The 21,782-nt window shown below is 41.2% G+C and overlaps 1 protein-coding gene across 1 annotated transcript in view; it reads left to right on the forward strand.

Annotated features, from left to right (window-relative positions):
• adss2 (adenylosuccinate synthase 2) overlaps positions 1 to 21,782 on the forward strand; it is a 34,454-nt gene that overhangs the window by 1,903 nt on the left and 10,769 nt on the right. Inside the window, exons 2-5 of the mRNA XM_015944580.3 lie at positions 12,880 to 12,982; positions 18,011 to 18,079; positions 18,176 to 18,226; positions 18,380 to 18,446. Coding sequence (XP_015800066.3) covers positions 12,880 to 12,982; positions 18,011 to 18,079; positions 18,176 to 18,226; positions 18,380 to 18,446 — 290 coding nt within the window. The remainder of the gene's footprint in view (positions 1 to 12,879; positions 12,983 to 18,010; positions 18,080 to 18,175; positions 18,227 to 18,379; positions 18,447 to 21,782) is intronic.

Below are 21,782 nucleotides of genomic sequence, written 5' to 3' on the forward strand. Positions count from 1 at the left end.
TACCTCTTAGCCAATAGTGATGGCAGATTTAAATTCAACTGCAGTGCAGAGGTTTTACCTGACAACTGTACAACACTGACAGTTTTTGGCAGAAAATTTAAATTTGAACTAAAATGCAGTAAAGTGCTAAACTATTGATTACACGTGTCCGCAACACGATTAGACACACATTTATATAGTTTATCAGAAAAAAAGTTGATTTTGGGGTGACTTGCTCTTTAAAAAGCATAGTTGGTGAAATAAGTGCTGTTTACAATTGTTCTATTACAATAATAGTCAATTATGCTTTTTTAAGCCGCCATCATCAAGTTAGTTGTTGTTTTTAGTTGGTTTATGGAAAACAAGTCAGGTTTCAGACGCAACAAACCATAATCACATGTTTATGAAAACTTTAGCCTGATAAATTATCTGCACATGTTTGCACTAACCGCTCGGCCATTGTACAGACTTGTTAAACCACCCTCATTTTATTTATTAGTTGAAAGGCACATGCACGTCGTCTTAGACTAAAACATAAGTCAGAGTAAAGATTCAGCCCAAGTATGCTTGTAGTTGTGTCTCTCACAGTGAAAACGTTTCACAAAAAACACCAAAACAAATATTTTAATGATGCATGAAGTTCAAAGTGACTTCAGCCTCACCTGTGATACGAGCTGAGTGTGTGACTACCAAGCACACCTTTGGTGGTAGAAAATAGGTAATTGATTTAGATAATTTTTCACTTGAAATTTGATGTCAAATATAAAAAAAATGCATCATATGTTTTTAATGGTGAGTTGTTAGCACACATTTTGGTTGTCAGGATGCTCCTATTTATTCTTGCTCCCACATCTATTATATTTTTTAATAGTCCAGAATTTGATGTAATAAAAAAGATTGTACAGTCATTTGTGTCATGAGTTTCCTGCAGATGAACATCAGGATTTCTGGAAACTTAAGAAGCAACATGTGTGGGTGTCAACTTTATCCTCCTTCAAATGACTGTTATGGTTATTTCATCTTACACTGAAAAAAAAGGGTTGGACAAAAAAGTAGACTTAATGTAGTTTAATTACAGTGGTCCCTTGCTATAATGTGATAGGGTTACGCAATTTGTATAATTTTCCCCACTGCCAATCCAAAAAAAGACGATGAATGATTTATTTGTGCGTGTGACGTCATGATGCACGGACTGGTTTGCGAACATAGAAGAAATCCAAAACACAGATTTTTTTTATAGAAATGCAGCACATATATTTTCTGTACGATAAATTAGGAGTTCTCTTTTTTGTTTAATTTTGTTATATTAGTTTGGTAGAGTGATGTATAAACGGCCCGTATTAAACATGATTAAAGTGTTAAAAGGAAGCCTCCTCTTTGTTTCCGTGTGGTGCCCACTATTGTGGTAGCCTAGTTTATTAAAACAAAATGTTTTTTCTGAACAAAGACTTCTGGGTTTCTTTCTTTTATGAGTTTGAGTAGGAAATGGAATGAATCACTGCTACGTTTTTCGCAATCTGAGGAAGGAGCATTTGCTTGCAGCCACTGGTCACATGATTCATTTATCCATGTCACTTTTGTAAGAGTTGGTAAATGTAGTGCTTTAAAAGCTTAATATATTACCTCTACTTATGACCAATAAGCTGTGATACGTCTAGAAAATCAACCTGCTTGGTCTTTGGATGTTTAATCAGAAGATTCTAGGATTCTTTGTTTATTCAGGGATTGTAGAACACTTCGTCTTGATTCAAGGACAGAGTCAGGTTTATAAAAAGTAAGAATTTATTTTTCAAACAATTAAAACATGACAAGTTAACTAATATTACTGTGAATGGATGGATCTAGGTGAGTGGAATGAGATGTATGGTGACTAAGTGTGAATATGATGTTATCGGAACATTCGTATCTAGAAGAGCTGAGTTCTGGGTGCAAAAGGAAAGAATTTGGTTTGCGTTAAGCTATGTAGTTGATTCTTGTCAAAAAGCATCAGACACTATCTGTGTGTCTACCTCACCCTTTGGAAGACCTTCTTCATGGATCAGAAGGTCAGATGACCTCTGGCACCGAGGGTTGTAGAGTAACCGCAGCACCGACTCTCCAGTCCAGAGATGTTTTCCGGGTCACAACAGATGGATGGAACTGTTTGCGTGTAGAAGGAGACTTAGGGAGTCAGAACAATATCAGCTTTGTTCTGCAGTAACCGATCGCTGTGTCCAGGGACGAAATTTTGATTTCAGAAGTGGGGGGGACACAGCAGGCTTGTGCGGATTTGGGGTGGGGGGTGTTATGTAAAGACCCCTTGACACGTCACGTGCCCATCTCAATAATTTTTCCATCCTCTATATATATATATATATATATATATATATATATATATATCAAAGTTAAAAAATGTACAACTCTATTATTATTTTTATTTATTATCATTATTGAAGTGCAGTTTTGGCTGTTGACAATGGATAGGCCATTGTATTTATTGTTTTGGGTCTTTTTTATTGTTTTTGGTGCAACATTTTCTAACAGGGAGTGAGATTCCTTTTTTATTCAATTTTTGTTTGTTATTTTTATTCATTTAGAAGTTCTGGTTCTGGACATTTCAATGTTAAATGAAGGTTTCTTTGTTGCATTTTAAAGGGTGTACTTGCATTATTATGATATATTAACATTATATTAGTGGTTATTTTGGTCTAGATAATGTTGACAATATCGTTTATCATCAACAATTTGTTGGACAAAATATCGTCCAGCAAAATGTGTTACATTCCCAGGCCTAGTCAAAAGTATAAAAATTATTTATACATAAATGGTCCTCCTGAGATCTGGCCGTTTGTTCATTTGCTGTGTTAGAGGACATGCTGAACTAATGTTTTACACATGATCATCACCCTAACATTTGAGTGTATAAAAACATATTAAATATGTTTTTTTCCCTTAAAAGTGTTTAAGCAGTTGTTGCATTTCAACACACAAAAAAAATGGAAAAAATAAGATAAATCTAATGAAAAGTGTACATCTTTGACATTAAGCTTAAAAAAATCTGTTGACGATGATGATACTGTTCATTTTTCAGAGCTTTTTAATGTGAAAATATACATTGCAATAGATAAGTTTACAATAAAGTTAAATGATAAAAGTTTTGAAGTTACACTTCTACTACTACTAGTAATAATAATTATGATGATAATAGTAATAATAAAAAAATAATTATTATAATAATACGAACAAATTGTGTCTGAGGAGTCAGTTATGTGGAGGAGATGAGTTTGTAAAAGTTAGTTTTGAGTTTGTGTGTGAAGGAGGAGGTGAGTCTGAGCTTAATGCATGTCTGTCACATGTTCCAACTTACGTTTTGACTTTGAAAGAAGTCTCTTATATCCACTTTTCATTTTCTTGACATGCTGCCTCCTGGCTGTGCCTAACTACCAAAGACTCACAAATGAACACTTATTCAAATGTTATGTAATGGAAGCTGAGCTGAGCTCTGATATTACACAGCGTCTAGTTGACGGCGACTCAGTACCGGTGTTCCCTAGCGGCTCCAAACTAGCAAAACAACGTGAGCACGTTCTGACTGTTTACAACTTGAGTGACAGCAGCAACAGCCAATAATACATTAGCAAGTATCAGCAGAGCCAATAGATTAGCTTTTGGGCGGGTCTAATAGTAAACCGGTTTCCGTTTCGGTCCTAGTGCTCAACCAAATCCATTTAATGGAGCGTAACATTGTTTTTGGACGGAAAAAAGTGCAGGGGACCAAAACTGCCTTTTGAAAAAGTGGGGGGGACATGTCCCACCCGTCCCCCCCCCAAAATTACGTCCCAGGTTGTGTCAGCAGTAGGCAGCTTTTAGCAGGGTTTTGGCAGCTGGCCAAAAATGCTCAGGGTTAAAGAGTTTTCGCTCCGGACGGCCGTTCTGTAGCTCTTTCTCTAGAACTGAATGCTGAATGATGGAAAGCTGGAATGTGACTGCTGAATCACCTTAGTGATTCTGTTTTAATATTCTCATGTTATGAATTCTTGGCCAATCGGAACGTGCCATGTTAAGGGATATTACCAAGAAAACCTCAGACATCACGCCTTCTTGAGATACCGGATGCTCTGATCTGCGGTAAAGAAATATCTATGTGTCATGAGTTTAACTTAACTTTAATTTGTCCTTGTGTCTGAGTGCGGGTGACGATTGCCTTGTCATATCAAACATTACTGATTACCATATATATCTAACTCATTCAGTGTAATAATTCATTTCATACTTTCAGTAATTCAAGCACAGATCAATCAAAACATTATTATTATCCATATAACATTTGTTAATTTCATTTTATGAAAACGTTCACTTTATTCAGAGAGTGGGACTCCTGCAGTGTTATCAGAGAAGGCTTTGTTTGGGAACACAGGCTGACAACGTGTTCCTCCTGAAATGTCAACAAGGTTGCAGTATCCTTCTGGGCTTTTAGGAAGATAGAGTGTAAAATCCACCTTAGGGATGGGACTTATGTCTGCAGATGACCGGTGGCATGTGTGTCAATCTGTAGGTGAAAACTGATCATTTCTGGACATTACACTTTCATTTTTAAAATAATAAATAACTATTCAATACCGTTACATTTCCATTCATGTTAATTAACATTTAGTCCAAACAAGCTGATCAGAGTGCCCCAGTAACATAAACACTGTAATTAACGATTTCACTTAAAGTAGGAACATTTCACCTGCTGCGGCCCGAACGCACATTCTTTCTGCTCCGCGTAAACCTGAACTGGTCGCCTGCTGCTTGTGTGTAATCTAATGTCTCCAGGGAGCTTGCTGAAGAGGTTATGAGGTTCTGGATTTTTGCCTCAGACAGACTCGTGGCACAGTCACTGAAGGTCTGGGGTGCCATGTCAGCTGCTGGTGTTGGTCCGCTGTGTTTTATCAAGGGCAGGGTCAATGCAGCTAGCTATCAGGAGATTTTGGAGCACGTCATGCTTCCATCTGCTGAAAAGCTTTATGGAAATGAAGATTTCATTTTTCAGCATGACCTGGCACCTGCTTACAGTGCCAACACCACTGGTAAATGGTTTACTGACCATGGTATTACTGTGCTCAATTGGCCTGCCAACTCCTGACCTGAATCCCATAGAGAATCTGTGGGATATTGTGAAGAGAAAGTTGAGAGACGCAAGACCCAACACTCTGGATGAGCTTAAGGCCTCTATCGAAGCATCCTGGGCCTCCATAACACCTCAGCAGTGCCACAAGCTGATTGCCTCCATGCCACGCCGCATTGAAACAGTCATTTCTGCAAAAGGATTCCCGACCAAGTATTGAGTGCATAACTGAACATAATTATTTGAAGGTTGACTGTTTTTGTATTAAAAACACTTTTCATTTATTGGTCAGATGAAATATGCAAATTTTTTGAGATAGGAATTTTGGGTTTTCATGAGCTGTATGCCAAAATCATCAATATTAGAAACAATAAAAGGCTTGAACTACTTCAGTTGTGTGTAATGAATCTAATATATATGAAAGTCTAATGTTTATCAGTACATTACAGGCAATAATAAACTATCACAATTTGCTAATTTTTTGAGAAGGACCTGTATAAAGGTTTTAGCTGGTGTTCACTACAGCCAATAGTCATTTTTTAAAGTGTAGGCCTTTTGACGTCTTTGTTTAGTCTTGGTCAGCACGCTGAGGTTCGTCCCTCACGATCTGGATTAACTTTGTATCTCCTCGTGTAAATCAGGCGGACTGAGACTCTTGACGCACCATGAGATTTTGGCTCCGATTCTAATTTGTACTCAGATGATTGCTGCGTTTGATCTCCATGAATAAGAGTGTGTGAGATTAGAAGGGACACAAGTAGAGAGAGAGGATTGAGCTGAAATGTGGCTCAGGGCCACGTGTTAAATCAGAGATGAAAGTCTGGCCATCCTGTTGGTCTCGGTATGTTGTGTACCTAACGGTAGATTCAGCCATGTTTTGAACTATTCTCCAGGCAACAAAACATTTAGAAACAGATCTATTAGCCCACTATATATAGAGCATTCCTTATTTTTGTTGAACAGACATGTCATCTTCTGAGCTGCTTTTCTGTTGACACGTTAGAATAAAAGCAGAGAACTGTTCCTCATTCATAGCTGTAAAGTTTCAAAATCAGTTTAAAAGTTTAAGTTATGCCTTTTCTTTTTACCTGAGTGACTTAGAGGCAAGTTAAAGCATATATTATTCACCTTTTGGATTTAGACAAATATAGATTTCTGAAGGGTTATTCTCCCCGACGTTTGTTCTTGCTTGGAACTGAACTGCAGAAGCTGCTTTCACCTATAAATCCCTTGCATTTTAGCATTTTCCTAATCATTTATTTATTAGATTTTAAATGTCACCCATAAACACGTCAACAGCTTTATGTGTTCCACATACGCTCCAGTAAATTTCTAATAGAGACTTATCTGTGGGCCAGTGTGAGAAGCAGGTGCCTGAACAGAAACATGGAGGTGTAGAAAAGGTGAAAATTAGAAATGTCCTCCTGAGTTGAAGATGTTTTGTCACAGAATTTTTGTTGAGGTTCTTTGTTTTTGCTGTTTGAATAAATCCCAATTTTTCTACAATTAAAGATTTTTTTAAAATTACCAATCAAATGTAATTTTAAAACAGTTTTGTAATCTAAAATTTAGATTTGACATATTTTTAAATAGGTGAACATGTTTTCATTCAGATTTCAGTGCAGGCATGTATTTACAAAGTTTGTTAAGTATCAAAAAGAAAACTCTAAAACATTCTGAATAAAATGTTGTTTATCTTTTGAAAGTTCTGCGTAACTGTGGTGTTTACCGACCTATTCGTTTTCTCTGTTGATAACCAGCTGACATAACAGAGCTTCTTCTGAGTACTGGAGCGTGTTTTTTCCTGATGTGCAGCCAAGACTAAACCCGTATTTAAAATGAAAGAAAAACCTGCTCAACGTTCTTCCATCCTCGTCATATGAGCGTATATGTTCACAAGGGGGTGATGATCTTTTTATAAAACCTGCTATGCACGCAGTTTTCCTTGGTGTTCCTTACAGTGCAGCACTCGATGAACAGAGCAGAACAAGTCAAATATGTATTTATATATAGTGGGATATCATGTATCCATATAGAAGGCTTCACTAATAAGTCTGGCTCGTTCCAGAGCTGCTCACACCCTCAGTTTCCAGCACACTTGTGCAGACGTTTTGGGGTGGTGGTTGAATGCCTAGGACTGTTATATATATATATATATATATATATATATATATATATATATATATATATATATATATACAGTGGGGCAAAAAAGTATTTAGTCAGCCACCGATTGTGCAAGTTCTCCCACTTAAAATGATGACAGAGGTCAGTAATTTACATCATAGGTACACTTCAACTGTGAGAGACAGAATGTGAAAAAAAATCCATGAATTCACATGGCAGGATTTTTAAAGAATTTATTTGTAAATCAGGGTGGAAAATAAGTATTTGGTCACTTCAAACAAGGAAAATCTCTGGCTCTCACAGACCTGTAACGTCTTCTTTAAGAAGCTTTTCTGTCCTCCACTCGTTACCTGTATTAATGGCACCTGTTTGAACTCATTCTCTGTATAAAAGACACCTGTCCACAGCCTCAAACAGTCAGACTCCAAACTCCACTATGGCCAAGACCAAAGAGCTTTCGAAGGACACAAGGAAAAGAATTGTAGACCTGCACCAGACTGGGAAGAGTGAATCTACAATAGGCAAGCAGCTTGGTGTGAAAAAATCAACTATGGGAGCAATTATCAGAAAATGGAAGACATACAAGACCACTGATAATCTCCCTCGATCTGGGGCTCCACGCAAGATCTCATCCCGTGTGGTCAAAATGATCATGAGAACGGTGAGCAAGAATCCCAGAACCACACGGGGGGACCTGGTGAATGACCGGCAGAGAGCTGGGACCACAGTAACAAAGGTCACCATTAGTAACACACTACAACGGCAGGGAATCAAATCCTGCAGTGCCAGACGTGTTCCGCTGCTGAAGCCAGTGCATGTCCAGGCCCGTCTGAAGTTTGCCAGAGAGCACATGGATGATACAGCAGAGGATTGGGAGAATGTCATGTGGTCAGATGAAACCAAAGTAGAACTTTTTGGTATAAACTTAACTTGTCGTGTTTGGAGGAAGAAGAATACTGAGTTGCATCCCAAGAACACCATACCTACTGTGAAGCATGGGGGTGGGAACATCATGCTTTGGGGCTGTTTTTCTGCTAAGGGGACAGGACGACTGATCCGTGTTAAGGACAGAATGAATGGGGCCATGTATCGTGATATTCTGAGCCAAAACCTCCTTCCATCAGTAAGAGCTTTGAAGATGAAACGTGGCTGGGTCTTCCAACACGACAATGATCCCAAACACACCGCCCGGGCAACAAAGGAGTGGCTCCGTAAGAGGCATTTGAAAGTCCTGGAGTGGCCTAGCCAGTCTCCAGACCTCAACCCCATAGAAAATCTGTGGAGGGAGTTGAAAGTCCGTGTTGCTCGGCGACAGCCCCAAAACATCACTGCTCTCGAGAAGATCTGCATGGAGGAATGGGCCAAAATACCAGCTACTGTGTGTGCAAACCTGGTAAAGACCTATAGTAATCGTTTGACCTCTGTTATTGCCAACAAAGGTTATGTTACAAAGTATTGAGTTGAATTTTTGTTATTGACCAAATACTTATTTTCCACCCTGATTTACATATAAATTCTTTAAAAATCCTGCCATGTGAATTCATGGATTTTTTTTTCACATTCTGTCTCTCACATTTGAAGTGTACCTATGATGAAAATCACTGACCTCTGTCATCATTTTAAGTGGGAGAACTTGCACTAAATACTGACTAAATACTTTTTTGCCCCACTGTTTATATATATATATATATATATATATATATATATATATATCAGGACTGGGCAATATATGAAAAATCTATTGTTTTAGAAATTTCTGACTCTTATTGAGAACATTTTTTCCCATGTCAATAAATTTGCTAATAAAAAATGTGTGAAGGGTTGGCAATATTCATGTCACACACTCGCTTTCATCAGTGCGCCCCAATGCAGCTGTGGCTACATTGTAGCTCATCATCACCAGAATGGGAATGTGTAGATGACTGATAGACTGATACAGGCCATTTACCATATTTTACGCTCACTCAGATCCTCTTCTTCTCTCCATCTTGTTGCCCCTTCTGCACACCTCACTACCATGGAGGACAGAGCTTTCAGCTGCTCTGCTCCCCGTCTTTGGAACACACTCCCCCCAGACATCAGAAACATTGACTGCCTCACCCTTTTCAAATCCAGACTCAAGACTCATCTGTTCAAAACTGCTTATGACTTGTGACTTGTTTGATCTGTTTTTATGACTGTTTGGTTTGTTTTATTCTGGTATTTTACTGTATTTTATTGTGTTTTATCTTGTAAAGTGACTGTGGGTGTTTTGAAAGGTGCTTTTAAATAAATTATTATTATTATTATTATTATTATTATTATACAGATTTTGTCACAGATGTGTTTTCATCTTCTATCTTCTGACATTAATGGCGTACAGTTTGAGCCATAGACACCCAGTGAGGTTCTGTACTTTTTGGGAAACATTTAGGTGATGGACCTGTTGTCTGTACATGAAGCTCACTCTGTCCACTGGCACAACATGTTTGTGTGTGTGTGTGTGTGTGTGTGTGTGTGTGTCCCTGTGTATGTATGAAGCTGTCCTAATAATAATAATAATAATAATAATAATAATAATAATAATAATAATAATAGCCTTTATTGTCATTGTACAGGATACAATGGAATTGGAGTGCCACTCCCTTGGTGCACAATACAATAATACTTATAAATATAAAAGGTCCCCTAAAACAAAACAATAGTAAGTACAATATATACCGAATAGCACAATATATACAGAATAGCAGCTAAAATATTATGTATAAAATGGCATTAGAATAGCAGCATAGTAGTTGACGGTGACCTTGACAGTCGCTAAGCAGATTTAATTGTTTTTATGCTTATTTACTATAGAGATCGCCCTGGGAAAGAAGCTATCCCTGAATCTGTTTGACCTGGTTTTATGTGACCTGTACCGTCGACCTGATGGTAATAGTTGAAAGACTTGATTGCTGGGGTGAGACTGGTCCTTGATGATATTACTTGCTCTGCTGAGGTACCGAGAGTTTGCAATGACCTCCAGGCTGGACAGAGAGCAGCCAGTGATCTTCTGGGCTGTGTTGATGACCCTCTGCAGTACTTTCCTGTCTGCAGCTGAGCACCCTGCGTACCATGCTGTTATGCAGTACGTTATGATGCTTTCTATGGTGGCTCTGTAGAAAGTAACCAGCAGCCTCTCCTCCAGGTTGTTCCTCTTGAGCACTCTCAGAAAGTGGAGACGCTGCTGGGCCTTTTTTACCACTGCCGTGGTATTTGCGGTCCAGGAGAGATCGTCAGAGATCTGCACGCCCAGAAACCTCATGGAGTATACCCTCTCCACACAGTTCCCATGAATGTACAATGGGGCTGGGTCTGCTCTGCCCTTCCTGAAGTCGAAGATAAGTTCTTTAGTTTTCGTGGTGTTCAGTTGTAGGTTATTCACTGAACACCACTCCGCCAGTCTGTTGACCTCATCTCTGTAGTCTGTCTCATTCCCCTTCGAGATGAGTCCGACCACGGTGGTATCATCCGCAAACTTTATAATGGTGTTTGAGAGATGGAGCAGTCGGATATGTAGAGTGTAAGCTAGAGGAGATAATGAAGTGAGTGGGAGGAGGTTTGGGCCTGTTGCTTGTGGGATTTTCCCAGATTGTTGGTGGCACTGATTTTGAAGTTAAGAATAAATCAGGAAAGTTAAAAACTGCCTGTTTTTTTAACCATAAACACACCACACTTTACTAGTTAGCATACTAAATTGTTGTATGGTTTGGTAGGAACCTTACGTTAGGAATTTTGGGAGAAAAAGTGCTAACCAAGGGTCAAAACCATTTTCTGCGATCATCTGATTCTGTGTCTCTAGAGGAAGTCAGACCTGAATTATTATGTATTTTTCAAAATGTAGCTTGCTTAAATGGCTTTTTTTCCAAAAACGTTGACTGCATCTTCAAAGCTCTTGACACGTATGCTCAGATGCTTGAGTTGAACGTGCATTCAGTACTAACGGTGAATCTAAGTGTCTTGATGGTTAATTGTTTATCGTAGCAATTTTTAATCACATTGTTTAACATTTATGTTTTTGACTCAATGCACCGAAAGACCCTGAATTACAACTTTTTGTTGTTTCCAGTTTCATGTTGACATTAAAAAGAGGAAGTGTTTTTCTGCAATGAGGAAATCCAGTGTAGAGTCATCATATGATTAAAGAAGTTTATTTATTTATTTATTATTTTTTTTGCTTGTTTTGCAAATTTTATGTACTTGAGCTACTGGCCAAATTTTTGAAAACATCTGCAATTTCTCATGTCATGATGGCTGAAGTTTTAAACATAATTTTTGTAGAGCCCTGTTTTTTCAAATAACTGCAAGAAAGCATCTTAGTTTGCTGAATAAATAAAACACAGCCAAGCAGAGAGATCTTTAATTTTCTAGGGCAGAATTCATGAGTCCAAAGTAGGTTCAGGTCTAAATGTTTGTTCTTGATCACGAACAACCTTTGCAAAAGGAAGAGGCACCCCTGCCCTCGTCACTTGTTACCCCTCTGTGCCTTCAGGGTCCTGCAGTGACCAGGAATAACTTTTGAAGCACATGCTGGGTTTGATTTATATGCCTGGGCTGCAGATCTACTCATGGTCACAAGATGGACCAAAGATACACTCTCTTTATTATTTTAGTTTGCAATTACTGTTACTATTGTTTCAAACTTCTAGCAACAAAAATAACGGGCAGGCGAGTTAGTAATATCCGGTTTTAGAGCTCAAGTTCCTCTTTTTTAGCTTCCAGTTTTGTACTTTTTCCAGTACCAGCCTTATCTCTGCATTGGGATAAACATAGCTAATAGAAATGTTGATACCAAGATTTAATGAAGCTAGTTGGTATCGACTTGTGTAGAAAGACCCTATAATGTGACCAGTGGATGCATTTACCAGCAGTAAATACTATCAGTTAATGCTGGAGCAAAACTGAGAGATGCAGCTGAGAGTTGAATTATTCCTGCATTAATACAATAATTTAGATCCAAACAAGACTTGGTGCACTGATCATGCTTTGAACGAGAGAAGAGTTTTCCAACAGTGTGTTCAAATCCCTGGAAAGTACAAAATGTACAGAGCAGTGATTGTGTCCGATAAGTACAGATTTTCCATCAGCTAATTACTTTGTTAAATGATCGGGTCTGTGAAGTAATTGTGGCAAACGCCCAATGCTAATGAGCTCAATGGTGGTTTACGTGGATCCATACTTCGACCCTTCAGTGACTTTTTCCTGTGGGACAAGGACGGTAGTTGGATTGGTGCTAGCGCTAAACAGAACAACCCATTTAAATCTCCTGACTCACTGCCAACGTTGCTGTTGTAAAAACACACGATCGCTCCGACTGCATTTCATTTGCTGAAAAGCTGCCTTTTGCTTTGAAGTCCAACTCTTGAGTTGTAGAATAATATTTCATGTAGCCGTTGGGAACAGTAGTCTTGACAGGACATGTCTGAATGCTTTTGGGTGTGAAGATTTTAAAGACATCGCTAATAATAAGAACCACATACCAGCGGCATATTTCACTTACACTCAGTTACCAATGAAAGACAATGCCCCAAGGATGTAGAGCGAATTATGCTTGTTGCTACTTGCCAAACTATTTGAGCCTTTTCAAAATACACCTACACACTCCTCACAAGGCCTCTTTCTGTTGTCAGGTGTCTCTCCTCATCAGTTTCATTTCCTCTCTGCAGGGCGGCAACAATGCAGGACACACCGTGGTGGTCGACTCAGTTGAGTATGACTTTCACCTCCTGCCAAGCGGCATCACCAACCCCAAAGTCACCGCCTTCATTGGTGTGTAAAACGCTCAGACACTCCTTTTATTAGAACACACAAACACACACATACACACCCTTTTGCCTTTCTGTAAGAGCGGATCAGGATCACTTGCAGTCTTTGAGCTCGTCATTGCTGCAGCAAAAAGCTGCTACAGAGAGTGTGACCAGCTTGCCTCAGTACCAGACAGCGGGCTGCATCACATCCACTCATCTGCACTAACCTCATTAGCTAATGGAGCCCTGACTCTTTCTTTAAGGCTCTCAACCCTCCACACAGCTGCACTTCAACGTGCAGCTTTTGAAGCTTAATCACATCTTTGCTTTCTGCCTTTGATGTACGACATGTTTGCTTTACTCTGCAGACTCAGGGAGGTATTGCAAGTGTTGCAACTGACAGTGTTTGCTATACCTAAATTTATCAAATACCCCTTTTGATGCATGAAGCTGTCGTCAAACTTTTCAGCTGAAAGGCAAATTTAAAAAGTATTGCTGGAATTTATGCAGTCACCACAATAAGATAAAGATGCCAGATCAAACTCCTACTTCACACTGGAAGCATCAGCGGGACAGAACGGTAGCTGAGCGGTTTACTCGCGACTTTTTTTGCAGTCCAGTACACACCAGGAGAGTCTTGGCCACGGAGCGGCTTCCTTCTAGACTTGATAGATCACAAAATCCCTGGAGACTTTTGTCATTCTCCTTGCTTAACTCGCAAGATCACAAAATCCCTTGAGTTTATGCCATCCGCCATTAAACCAAAAGGAAGGAAATCACGTTTGAAATCATATACAATGTTGTTCCTTTCCACTGCCAGGAATAAAGCCATGAAAAACATTGCTGGAACGATGCCGGGAGTAAATAGGTCACATGTTTTGACGTTATCTACATGGGTATGAAATAGCATCACTACAATAGTGTTTTATTTAGAAAATTGCCAGGGGGTTTTACGCTGAAACTGTATGTGATTTCCTGTCTAGTCATATGTTAACTGGGGAAATTGTCGCATCCCAGAAGCGGCGTAACCTGATCCTATCTTTAGCAGCGCTTCTGGGACACGCCTGAAAATGTCCGCGTCGCGGCTGGTTTGAATCACCCCCATAGACTCTAATGGATTCCAATTTGATGCAGTGCCGTTCCACGCCGCTGATGCTTCTAGTGTGAAGTAGGAGTCAGGGATCTCCTTGATAACTCTATGTGGACCATCAACATATAAATATTGGACAATGGGTTTCCATAGACTCCAATAACACATTTTTGAAGAAAAATGGGAGGTGGCCACCACCGCCATTTTGACCGTGTCACAGGTTCCGTCAAGCCCAGACAATTCCACAAAAGGGAAGAGAGGTGGAGCTGAGGGTGGGGCTGTAAGGCTGGGATCAACTGACGACACCCGGTCAAACTAGCTACAAGCTAACCTGAAGCTAACCCAAAGCTAATGCGGAGGTGGGAGCTAAGCTAACGGAGGTAGCAACCTAGCTACAACCTTAGTTAACTGTGCACAACACCAGAGCTTCTGAGTCAGAGATATGCCGGGCTGACCGCTGGGTAAAACCGGGTGGAACACAGAGGTCTTCCGAGAGCTCCACGAGCCGGCAGCGGCACAGCAGACAAGCGCCGCTGCGATCTGAGATGCGCAGAGCTGCCGCTGGGAAGAACTGGGTGGAAAGGTTTCCATCCCAGAGCTCCACAAGCCGGCAGCCCGCGCAGCACACAGAAGCCGCGATCAGACAGAGATGCGCCGAGCTGCAGGGAGGGGATAAGGGTGGAAAACATCGGTCTCCCGAGAGCTCCACAAGCCTATAGTCGGAACCCAGCTCCACCAACATGTTATATTTCAACCCATTTTCTAAAGTGCATCATTATGTTAAATGCACTGGGTTTTACCCTATTAAATTTAAATTTCATGGTTAAACAGTACATGTTAAAATCTAAGCTCAGCTCGGCAGTGACCTAAAATACATAAATATAATTTTACTTACCGAAAAAAATGAAGTGGAGACTCCTTGGACGCTCTATTAGTGCAATTAATGCCACAGCAAGTCATTTTGTCCAACAATTGCACAAATAATATCCAAAAAAGAACACACAAATGCTACAACTAATGGTCTAAGTTGTGAGACTGAAAATGACCGAACAGTTTTCAGGCCAGACCGAGGCTCTACTGAGGCCTTTCCCCGGAGCTAGCTCTGCGGTCACGTAAGTCGGATGCTCATTAATTATACAGAATTTTAGGCTTTAAATACACTTAAACAGAAGAGTGAGAAAAAATTCACCCCCCTCAGAGTTGTCATGAGTGTAAACTAGATCATTTAAACCAAAAACATGTTTTGGTACCAGGCTGTAAACATGTTTATTTCTGCTGTGAAATTGGTATTTTTAACATGGGAGACAATGAGGATTTGCTCGCTTCTGACACCAGCCCCCAGCGGATGAGGGTGGAACTGCAATTTTTTTCACTTCCGGGATTGCTTCAATTTTTGAGCCGCATTGTGGGGGCTTGATGTGGACACTCTGGTTTATTTTTTAATCTAATGTCCCCAAAAGTATTTATTTTGAATGGTAAATGGCCTGTATTTATATAGCGCCTTCTAGAGTCCTAGAACCCCCCAAGGTTCACACACACATTCACACCCTGGTGGTGATGAGCTACGATGTAGCCACAGCTGCCCTGGGTACACTGACAGAGGTGAGGCTGCCGAGCACTGGCACCACCGGTTCCTTCGACCACCACCAGCAGGCAAGGTGGATTAAGTGTCTTGCCCAAGGACACAACAACAGACTGAGTGGGGCTCGAACCTGCAACCTTCCAATTATGGGGTGAGCACTTAACTCCTGTGCTACTGTTGCCCACTTCTATAGCCATCAACAAGTCAAAGCTTTTATTTATCGTGGGACATACAGTAAGTCAACATTTTCCAGATGAGAAAGCAACAATTTGTAGTTCAGGGTGAAACAATTTTGATACTTTGTCCTAAAACTTAGACATTGAAGCACTTTTGGTGCACTGTGCTGACTTGTAATCACACTTGTGAAGATTAAATTTGATCAGGTCTTCTTACCCAACATGAGCACATGGTCTCGTGCTTTCACAACAGAAATAAGGAGGCGGGTCATTGAAGTGACATGTACTGAGGATGTGGTTGTGTTGGCAACATTTCAGCCACACTTGCTGTTTCTAAATGTCCGATCTTCCCTCATAAGCAAAATAAGCATCCGTCCCCTACTGTGGACTGAAACACAGGGCGTTTAATGTTCTACATATGATAAATAACAATGAAACAGTAGCATGATGAGTTAGCTCTGCTTTTTCCACACTGAATGATCTTGAACAGAAGTGACTTCAGTCAGGAGCAACAACCCTCTTGGGTCACATGGAGGTCACAAATTCAGTAAACTAACGATAATTGCACTAAATTAAACAAGTGCTGCTAACACAAACCACAAACATTATAAAAAAGGATTTAGTAGATACTTTAATCAAACTTATCAGTGAGGTGTTAATCATTAGTTCTGATAGTGGTGTCTTCATCATGTTGCCCTGCACCTCCCTTCTTACCATTTCCTCGTTGTTTACATTTAATTACCTCACTGTTTGAATTAAATAAAGCTTGAAATAAAAGATAAGAGTCAGCTGTTAGAATACTTTTAAGATAATCATCAGTCAGGCCACTTCTCCTGGACAAAATGACTTCATTTAGGAACACGGTTAGGCTGGCAGGACACACAGTTGGAGAACCCGACTTTAGTTCAGATTAACTGGAAATTAGATTTTACGTACCGTCCTGATCAGGATTATCACTCACCAGTTAGAGCTCGAGCAGCATGTTCATTAACGGAAGCCCATTTCTCACAGAACACTGGCGAGGACCGCCTTTGAATATTATAAACATGAAAGGATATCTTGTGAGCTCTAAAGTAGTTTAAATGTTTTTTTAATTATTAAAACAAAATATTGAGTAGCTGGCAGCTGAGTAATTGGTTTTTACTTTGGCCAGGAAAAGATCTTCCTTCATCTGTTTGTCTTTAGTTTTTAATTTAAGCTAATTAGTACATATCTTTAAGTTAAAGGGATACTTTACAACTTTTTCATCTTTTTAAGTCAGTTTCTTGAGCCAGTATGTGCTAAAATGACCCTTTACAGGGTTAGTGAAAGGCCACCCAGCCCCTGTCACCTCCTGTTGCCACACTCTGTCCTGTCTCCCCGTTCTGTTCAGTCATGTGTCCCTGTTAATTGCACCCATCTGCCTCTCGTCACCCAATCACCCAAGCTCCCAGCTCCTCATGTTTTTAAACCCTCAGTTCTGTGTGTTTTGTCGGTTCATTGTTTCCATGTCTTGCAAGCGTTCATCATTAAAGACTTTTACATGTTCCAGTTTGCCTGCCTGTCTGCCTGCCTGCTTCCTTCCCAGCATTTGTATCCTCACAACCGCTCAACTCACCTGCACCGTGACACCTGTGGCTAGAATATTCCACCTGCACCTTCAGACTGACGGCCCGCTCTGTTGGGACTTGGGGGGGGGGGGGGTTTGCTGGTGTATCATAAAACCACACAAACAAATTAAATCTAATCAAACATCAATGCACACCTGCGCCATTCCCACCCCTCCTCCAGTCGGACCGGGGTGTGCGGTTCGGGGGCCACAAAGAAGAGCCCCGTGGGCCGCCTATTGAGCACTGCTGCCGTAGGCCATCCTTTAGTCTTTCTGTCTTTGAGTAAAAGCAGGTAGTCGATAACTGTTGTTGCTGTGAAGGCGATCTTAGCCGCTCCATGATGACGTGTCTTTGCAGCTTTGTAAACAGCTCGAAAACGCCGCTCAGTCTAGGTATGCATGCTCCGTGTTTGACGCCTGTACGAAAGCGGATGTCTAACGGTGCTCAGTCCAAAAATATTTACGAATATCCTGCATTACTTCACAGAACAAGTTCAGACTCCCACTTTCCCAGATTTCTACAAAAGAAAAATCCATAATTATTAAATCTCACTATGTTTAATCCGACTGTAAACCTACATGTAAGTTTTACATCTACCCCCCCCCCCCCTCAGGCAACGGTGTTGTCATCCATCTTCCAGGCCTGTTTGAAGAGGCAGAAAAAAATCTACGCAAAGGGAAAGGTAAGCAGCACCTGGTTATTTGAGTGTTATTTGTGACCATCAAGGGTCGTGTTTTTAAACACAGTGTTGACTCAAGGTATACGTCTGTGTGTTTAGGTCTAACTGACTGGGAGAAGAGGCTGATCATCTCAGATAGAGCACATATTGGTGAGTCCTTCCCCGACAGCTCCCATAATTATTTTTATTTAAATCTACGAGCGGAAACTCGATTGTACGCCCGAAGAAATGCTCGTGGATGTGTGAGTCTTGCTTTCTCTGAGGTGTGTGAGAGTGTGTGTCCCCTCTCTCCCTCCTCTGCAGTGTTTGACTTCCACCAAGCCGTCGATGGCATTCAGGAACAGCAGAGGCAAGAGCAAGCAGGCAAGAAGTAAGAAACCTCTTGCTTAAAAGAAAATGGTCTAAACACACATAGCACAGAACACATGAATCTCATTCACAGAAGTAGAGAACAGATCTTATCAACTGCTACTTTTCTAGGAAATTGATGCATTATAATAAGATGCACATAGGCCTGATTCTGGTATAAGGTAGAAAATAGAGGTAGACAAATGTGGAGTTTGTATTGTTTATGGTCTTAAATAAATTAGTGTTTGAGACAGAGTTGGTGAATTAGCTCAGATGGTTTTAGATTAGAAATCCAGAGGTGAGACCCTGCTGGGTTGGAAGAAAAAACTCAGAGAACAAAGCTCACATCGTGAGAAAAGCTCATTAGCGTTGCTCTGCTAACAGCACATTTGAGTCATTTACCCCCTCCCTGAGAACTGGCTCGCAATGTCCGGTGCTGAATCATAGCATGAACCAGGGGCGGATTTAGGACTGAAGAAGATCCGGGGCTTAACACACACACGCACGCACGCGCTCGCGCACACACACACATGACACGCACTAGTCAACATCATATAAATTTGTCTTGTACCACATAATTTTTAATCTGAAGCTACATATTAAGCATTTTCAGGGCAGAGTATTGTTCCTGTTAGTGTTTAGTGTGAGATGATAGTAAATATTCCCTTTCTTTCCCCAACAACTTTACCTGATAGTAAGCTAACTTTAGGCAAACGAGCAGCACAACAAATATTTTCAAATAAGACTCACAAACCTGAGTCAGCACCAGTCTCATCAAAGCTGGGGTTCTGTCGTTGTACTTTTGGCCTAAAAAACGTCCTTATGTCCATCTTCACTCATGCGTTTCAGGCAGAGACTGTAGAAGAAGCCAGCTGCTGAAGGGCTTCTTCTTCAGTGGTGGAGGCTCAGGCAGGCTGTATACAAACTACTGCCAGCTGCTCCCTCTCTGTTGGACTTTGGTACTGCATGTTACTTCCGCGATTTAGATCCGGGGCTTTTCATAAAACATCCGGGGCTTGAGCCCAAGTAGCCGGGCCTAACGCCGCCCCTGGCATGAACGAATCACTCAGAAAACTAACGATTCACTTACCCTCATTACTCTCACCTGGCTCTCAGCTCAAAAACGAGTCACTCACAGTACGACTCCTGGCTCTCAGCTGAAGAACCGGTAAAGAGTCTGACTTAATGTTGTTACGTGGCCGGTAACGGTAAAGTCATTCTTGAGTATTGAACAAATCGTTTATGACTTGCACATCACTACAAAGCCCCCAATCTTACAATCGTGTGTGTGTGTGTGTGTGTGTGTGTGTGTGTGTGTGTGTGTGTGTGTGTGTGTGTGTGTGTGTGTGTGTGTGTGTGTGTGTGTGAGGGACAGAGCGACAGAGGTTATAAAATCTCACGGGGATCTAACGATAAGTGTTTTGAATCACAATTAAGACATTTTCTAAGACCAAAAAAGCACACATCAAAATATTTTCTGAGCTTGTTTTGCTGAAGTGATAAAAACATTCAGTATAAAGCTATGCAACTTTTTTTCATAATTTTAAACCATTTTCTTGAGCCAGTGTGTGCTAAAGTGACCCTTTGCAAGTTGAACTCATTAACCGCCAGCCGTTTCCTGATTAGAAAAGCCCCTGACTGCCAGAGTTTTTACTGTTTTTGAAGGTCACAGAATATTGTGCTCTATGATCATGTAAACGCCAAAATGACCAAAAGAAAGAGTAGACTCACCTCTTACATCAGGAAGAATCAGCCTGTTTCTAGTGTTATCTGTTCTTTCAGAATTCGTTGTCGAATTGTGAGAAGAAGAAGCTTTTCCGGTTTGCTCCTTGCTTTTTTCACAGCAGCAGCCCAAAAGATCTAACGCATGGATTTTCTGCTTCCTGATCACGTGACGTGTGACATGCGTGGATGAAGATCAGCTTTAGAGATGTGATGTTAATTCTTATAGTGCGGGGTCTCGTTCCGACGCCCGCCCTGTAAAAAAATACTATTGATGACTTTAGTAGTCAGTGGCAGCGAGCTGTTGGATTTAAAATGACAAATTTAGTTGTCAATGGCAGTGGATGAGTTAATTAAATGTACCACAGAAACCCCATCACCCTCTGTAACCAGAATACTGCACTTGCAACTTCAGACTGGCATGCCACCACCTGTTGGACTTAGCTGTTGACATCTGCATTCTGCTTCCAGAGCATTTCCTGCATGTTTTAGATCATGAACACAGCTGATTTGTTTGATTTAGTGATGAATCACTCCTACAGACACTAGGGATGTGTATTGATGAAATTCTGGCAATACAATATGCATCACGATACGGGGGAGACGATACAATATATCACGATATATTGCGATGTAGGGCTGCAACAACGAATCGATAAATTCGATGAAAATCGATTACTAAAAGCGTTGGCAACGAATTGCGTCATCGATTCGTTGTGTCGCACAACTCTTCCAAAAGCGCCCCCCCCCCCCCCCCCCCCCTTCCCGCCCGCCGTTGCGCGCAGACCAGAGCAAGTCAGATCAGCGCGAGGGAGAGCCGGCAGATCAGCGCGAGGGAGAGCCGCAGATCAGCGCGAGGGAGAGCCGGCAGATCAGCGCGAGGGAGAGCCGGCAGATCAGCGCGAGGGAGAGCCGGCAGATCAGCGCAAGGGAGAAACGGGAGATCAGCGCGAGGGAGAGCCGGCAGATCAGCGCGAGGGAGAGCCGGCAGATCAGCGCGAGGGAGAGCCGCAGATCAGCGCGAGGGAGAGCCGGCAGACTTGCGCTGCTGCGAACCGGTTCCGCATTGTTGCGCAGCGATCCAGGCAGCTGCTTCCAGCGCACGGTCCATTCTCAAAGTGGCGCAACCAAAAAACTATAATTAGCACACGATCGTTCATGTCCGCACATGTTCTCTATTTTCTGTCTTATTTGTGCCTGAAGCTCGCTACTGTGGAGCTCATCACCTGTGCTGTGGTGATGTCACCTCACGCAGCATCGAAAACGCGCTCTGCGCTTTGCGGTCAGGAGATCTCTTTGATCTGCTCAAAAGTAACTGATGAGGTGAAAAGGTAAGAATCCAGGCAACAGATTTTCTGGAGAATTAAGAGGAGATGCAGGAAGATGAGAGACAGACAGGACAGGAAAATAGTTAAATAAAAACAAGAAAACAAAACAAAGTGTTGAAAAGTCAAATGTAGGTAGATTTATCTCCACTACAAGTGTTTACCTGTATAAAACAATAAGTTATACACATGTTATATTTATACATCTGATACAATTCAGATCACCTTCAAAACTCAGTCACACACCCAGGGCCGTTTCAAGACATTTTGGGGGCCAAGGCAAAATGCCCCCCCCCCCCCCCCCCCCCCCC

This window comes from Nothobranchius furzeri, chromosome 12 (genome assembly GCF_043380555.1).
Source record: "Nothobranchius furzeri strain GRZ-AD chromosome 12, NfurGRZ-RIMD1, whole genome shotgun sequence".
Lineage (NCBI taxonomy): Eukaryota > Metazoa > Chordata > Actinopteri > Cyprinodontiformes > Nothobranchiidae > Nothobranchius > Nothobranchius furzeri.